Raw genomic sequence first — 5,815 nt, 5'->3', positions numbered from 1 at the left:
AGAAATGATGGCACGTCCCTCTGTATTCCCCAACACAACTCACGGGTGCTTTATGGAATGAAGCATCTGGGCCCTCAGGCATTCAGGGTCTCTCCTCTGCTTTCAAGACGAGTTTCATGAGAATAACTTTTCTAGACAGTGAAGGCACGAAATGGTGATGCAGATGTGTTCTGTGAGGTTTCAATATAGTGGAGAAAACAGGACGACGTGGGAGGGTACAGTGCCCAGCAACAGCAATAATGTCTGAAGCTTTGAGCTTTCTCTCATCAGCTTTCTCTTTGGCTTACCTTAGGGCTGGGCTTCAACATTGTTGGTGGGACCGATCAACAGTACGTTTCCAATGACAGCAGCATCTATGTCAGCCGGATCAAAAAGGATGGGGCAGCTTACCTTGATGGCCGATTACAAGAAGGAGATAAAATTTTAGCGGTAAGCCCTTTCTTCTGTGTCCCCATGTGTTCTTGAAGTACTATGGTCAGTGATGTGATATGAGGCACTGGTTTGCCATTGCTGTGGAAACTCAAAGGAAGGAGCTATCCTGGGGGCTTGGGGACAGCTTTGAGCACCAGGGACATGAGTGCCTCTACACATGGGCCCATCTCTTCTGCCTTCTTGACTTGCCTCAGAAGTGCTCCTTGGTGCTGCATTTGTATTCCCTCTGTGACTTGCTCCTTAAGGTTTTAGAAGCCATCAGACCTTCTCTTGCCCACAATGAATCATCATTTACACACGTGTAAATAAAGGAATCAGCCTCCCATCTCTTAAGTTTCCATTTTTTGACTGGTAGTCAGTGATTACTGATCCTTTTGCTCAAGGGGATTTTTAGGCTATAAAACTTCTAGGCCATAAAAGTATTCATGGCAGCTCATCAGGAATAATACAGGCTGCTTCTCCTTTTAGAAAAAAGTTTTAAATTGACTGAGGTTCAGTTCTGCTGGTTCTTCAGACAGTTGGCAATCATACAAGACAATATGCTTTACAAAGCCATGAGCGAAGAAGTAGCCTCTCCTAGTGTGATACATGATCTTTCAGTACTCCTTAATTTTATTTTATACTTGCTTCTTATGTTCCACGTGTAATCTTTTTAGCCTCTGTAGAGTGCCTTGCACTAGTTGGAGCTTATTATTGATCCAGAAAATGGTATTAAGTTAAATGGAGAGTATTATCCTATCTTTTCTTGACAGTTTAATAATTATGCACTTACGTTCGGGGAGTCTAAATACCAGAGAAGGGAGGCACTGGATGTGATCTCAGGGGATGCAATTAGGGGTAATGGGGATGAAAAAGAAAAATTAGGATGGATATTATCAATTAGTGAATTAAATAAAGTAGGATATAAAAACTTTACCATGAGATATTACTTTAAATTAAGAAAAATCCTAACACTTTTAAGTGGATGCCAATATGTATGTAGGTCTTTTTTTGTTTTGTTTTGTTACATCAATATGCTTTTCAAATGTATGTTTACAACACTCTTTTTTCAAACAGAAAATAATAATACTCATAATAATAATAATAATTTTGCTGTAGCTGCTCTTTTATTTTCATTAGCTGTCAGAACTACACCTTTGATTCGTTTCCAGTAAAGCAACAGCATAAGAAGCTGCTGTTGACACAACTGTCGTCTTATATTCTGATTTTGCTTCTACGTAGTTTTTTTTAGTACCTCTGTATTTTGTCTTGGAATTTCTCACGTTACCTCTCAACATATAAAAATACATCTATAATATGAATGTATGAATATGAATCTTGCTGATTATAGTATCATGCCCCAAATACAGAGTTTTGTGAAAGAGGAAGATTTTTATCTCCTGTTCTTCCTGTGTTAGCCTGCATCATTAAAAATGATGCTTTTTTCCCTTCAGCAGCTGGTTCTCCTTTTCCTTTTTTGCTAGGTCAATGGCAGAGACTTGAAGGATTTGCGGCACAAGGATGCTGTGGAACTGTTCCGGAATGCAGGCTGTGACGTGTCTCTGAAAATTCAGCGCAGGGTATGTTTCACCTGCTTCTTAGGGTTATTTCTGGCTCAGTTTAGCCAGGTTTCTATGACTGATAGCTCTCCATTCATGAGGCAGAAAAATACCATGTCCAGGTGCTCAGTGTGAATTAGGCATATGAAGATTTTGTTTGGACTATGGCTTTCTCTAGTTGACCACAGCTGTAATCACCCATGCATTACTTGTTTGTAACAGTATCATTGAAGAGGTGAGTTTGGAGAAGTCCCTGGGTCTTTGTTTTGCTGGAGTATGGTGTGTTTTCTCATGGATCTCCTTTCTCAGAGATAGAGGTGTGTCTGTGACGGCAGAATCTCAAGCTGTCCAGTTTTGTTTCAGAGGCCAAAATCTTACTGGAGACAAAATTCCCCTGTTGTTTCAGAGGTCGTCACTTATGTTAGTGTTGAGATGTGTGTGCAGCACACCACAAAGGAACAAATGTGGGCTGCTATAGTTTAAATATACTGGCACGAGTTTGGATGTAGGAGAAGAATCCTTAATCCACTGTTGTAATTTGAACATCCCTGCCTAGCATTGTAGTTGACAAAGGAAATATCGATCAGCCTGAAGCTGGTGGAGAGAGGTGGGTTGAGGCCCCTTTTCTACTCCCTTAATAAAAGGGTTAAATCTCCTGGACCAGTGTACAGGGCAGGTAAGAAAAACAGAGAGAATTAGTGATGCCCTTTTCCTGGTAAAGACACCAGGAAACGTGGGGAACTGCATCAAGGGAAGACTGGGAACGTGTGTGTCATTGCTTCTGCTGTACAAGATGTACCCTGCCCCAGCTGTTACAGCTGTAATTTACAAAATGGAAGAGAAACATGAGGGTGCTTGGTCATGACTGGGTACCCTGCAATAAAGCTCAGTCCATCCAAAGCCATTCTAACCCTCCCATGTGTGGAGCGTACAGGTACCTGGGGAAACCATCTTGTACATCCTTACAGAACCACCTGGTCCTGACACAGAACTGGGGGCTCTCCCATGATGGGCTCTGACACAAATGCTTTTCTTTTTTTGTAGTTGCAGCCACAAAATGGCCCTGTGGGTCATCGAGGCGATGGAGAATCAGGTGGGCTTCCTCTAGCAGCCATTCTTGTGCCAGGCCTGGCGCTTGCTGCAGCAGCAGTCTGGATCTTGCTGAGGTATCGACAGCGGATGTGAAGAGTTCACGTTTTGGATATCACTGCGTATTTTACACAGCTATGATGTAATTTAAAGATAGAGAATCAACGATCTTATCACAGACTGATGTCAAAAAGGATCATTGCCTATCATAAAGCTGCTGCTGATGTTCTTGATTTTGTTGCAGGGTGGGTGGAAGCAGAGAGGAAAAGAGGAAGGGAGATGACTGTGTTCGTGTATAGAGTGGGATAGCTCTGTTTTTGACTAATCTGAGGAGGTTTTGCTATCCCGCTCTATTTTGCACCATGAACTTTCAAACACACTCACCTATTCCATGTTTTAAGATGTGACTTTTGGTTAAAGGGGGTGGGGGTTGGGGTGGTTTTAAATCAAAAACATTTACTAGAGGCTTTGCCTTGTTTCCACTGAATTTTTCTTGAAACTGATGATCCCTGTCTGAACCATGAATAAAGAGAAGCAATGTGGAGGGTATATTATTTTTTTCCATTGAATTTTTGTTGGTTGTTGCTAAATAAATGCCTTAAGAAAAATGTATAAAATCTAATCTGTGGTTTCACAGGTAAAATCATCGGTGTAGCTGCTGATGTAGCAGTAGTATGCAGTATTGGTGAGGTATTCTATCAAGACAGAAGATAGCCTGCTGCTAGAAACAGACTTGGATTGTCAGAATGACTGCTCATTCTTGGGTCAGAGTTTAGGAGAAAGCTTCTACAAAACGCCAGCATACCAGAGAGAGAGAGACAGGCAGATGATTGAATCACGAGGATAAGCAGTGGCAAGAGATTTGAGCATGCTGAAGCTGCAGAAGAGTCTTTAAATTAGTAGTGAAGGAATAGTCCCTCCATCCATCAGGTGGGTTGAAGTCTGCGTCTCTTGGGTTAAAAGTCTGTTTTGGGGGTTATTTTTAGCATGGGCAGTACTTCAGATAACGTTTTCTGTAGCAGCTAACTTGCTTTCTGTAGTCAGAAAATCTTACGGTGCTTGAAAGGGGGAAGCCGAGAGCATGCTGGGATTGTCCTGGCCATTGCTTGTTTGTGAAGACTGATATGATGTTCAGGAGATAGACTGGCAGGTATAAGCCAGGCTTAGTGAGTAAAACCAAAGGGAGAGACCCTTGCTCTGGAAAGGGTGTTGCTGAATTTACATGCAGGGTCTCATCTCCTCACTGTGATTTGAATGGTGTTAAATGCCCCAGCTGACATGAGCTTTGTGGGGTAAAAACTGTTTCTCTTGTAGCCAAAAAATCAATGTGGTTTGTTATCTTTGTAAAAGAAAAGCAAAATGCACGGGCTGGTCTGTATGATGCCAAAAAAACCCCACATATGCAATATATGTATTCAAACAAAGAAAAACTGGTGTCTCGGTGCTTTACTTATCTCTGTTCTTCGTTATTGTAGCAGGATGTTGCTGATGTATTTGGAATTGTTGTGTGTTTGCTCAGGGCTGTATTCCTGCCGTCTGCTGTGGATAGAAATGGTATGCTGTTACACATGACATTCCTAAATCACCACGGGGTTTCAGAGCACTTAGACCACATGAAATCTTGCTTTGGCCTACAAACTGCTGTAGTGTAAGGGGAGGAAGAAACATGAGGAATTTTGTTCAGTGTTCTTAGGGGACTTTGAGAACAAACTTGAGGTTTGGTGAACATATGTTGATGGTGGATGGCCTGGGCTGATGCATGCAGTGATGTGCCTTGGCCTGCAAATCAGTTATGCCTGATAGCACAAGGGCTGCTGTTTGGACAGATCTTTGCAGATGCAGCTTCTTGCTTGTCTGTAATCTGCTCTGAATATTTGGCTGTGGTGTCCGTGTGGAGCATGTGTGTGTTAAGACAGGTGATTAGAACTTGATGCTGTTGTATCCCAGCCGTCAGAATGAAGATGCAGATAGTGAGAAGAATGTTTGTCTGGGACAAACCTCTTGTTAGCTCTTGGCTGAGTTGCGTTTTTGTGAGAGCGAGTATGTGGAACAGGCTGGGAGGATGAGGATTTGCAGAAGGGGGTGGTTACTTGTACTCATTTCCCATTGAAGTAAGCAGAGAAAGCAAAGCTTTTGGGTGTTTTTATATTTTTTTTGTTACCTTTCAAATTTGGCATTTTGATACTGTTCAGACATGGTTGCCATCTGTGTTGCAGGCAGTTTATTATGGGAGGATGGTTATATCCAATGCCCAAATAACTGATGTGGCTTACTGAGCAAGAAAAGGCCCTTCTGGTGCATACTGTTCCTTTTGATTTCATTTCACAATTACTGAATACTTTTAATACCACACCATTAACTTGGTGGCTTTTCCAGAAGTCTGAATAGTAGTTTTTACTTGGAATTTAAACTACCCAGTCTAACCCTCAGGAACACCTTTCTGCATCTGCTGCCTTCAAACCAGTGTCTGAAGAGTGCAAACAATCCCTTTCCCAATCCCCAGCCACCTCTTGTCCCATTTACTGACAAAAACCTTGTGGAAAATACACCTCAACCCCAAACTCTCCTGTGAGCTGTGGCTCATGTTACTTTCTCTCAGCAGCTGGGCTGTCTCACCTAAACTTTGTGTGTTTTCCAAAGTCATGTGGTTTCTCTAGCCTTGAGTTTCATCTTTACACTGAGTACTATATATACATTTTCTATCATTGTGGAAGAAGGGAGTTAAGAAAATATCTAATGAGGACAGCTTGTAAATG

General features: G+C 42.0%; 1 protein-coding gene across 1 annotated transcript in view; it reads left to right on the top strand.

Annotated features, from left to right (window-relative positions):
• The window catches only part of LOC104122080 (synaptojanin 2 binding protein), a 7,572-nt gene extending 3,153 nt beyond the window's left edge, over positions 1-4,419 (top strand). Inside the window, exons 2-4 of the mRNA XM_035889798.1 lie at positions 271-429; positions 1,896-1,991; positions 3,015-4,419. Coding sequence (XP_035745691.1) covers positions 271-429; positions 1,896-1,991; positions 3,015-3,155 — 396 coding nt within the window. The 3' untranslated portion in view covers positions 3,156-4,419. The remainder of the gene's footprint in view (positions 1-270; positions 430-1,895; positions 1,992-3,014) is intronic.
• Positions 4,420-5,815: the final 1,396 nt, after the last annotated feature.

The sequence above is a fragment of the Egretta garzetta genome, unplaced genomic scaffold (genome assembly GCF_000687185.1).
Source record: "Egretta garzetta isolate BGI_Z169 unplaced genomic scaffold, ASM68718v1 scaffold2, whole genome shotgun sequence".
NCBI classification, from domain to species: Eukaryota; Metazoa; Chordata; class Aves; order Pelecaniformes; family Ardeidae; genus Egretta; species Egretta garzetta.
Note: the sequence above shows the minus strand (reverse complement) of the source record. Positions and strands in the feature narration are given on the sequence as shown.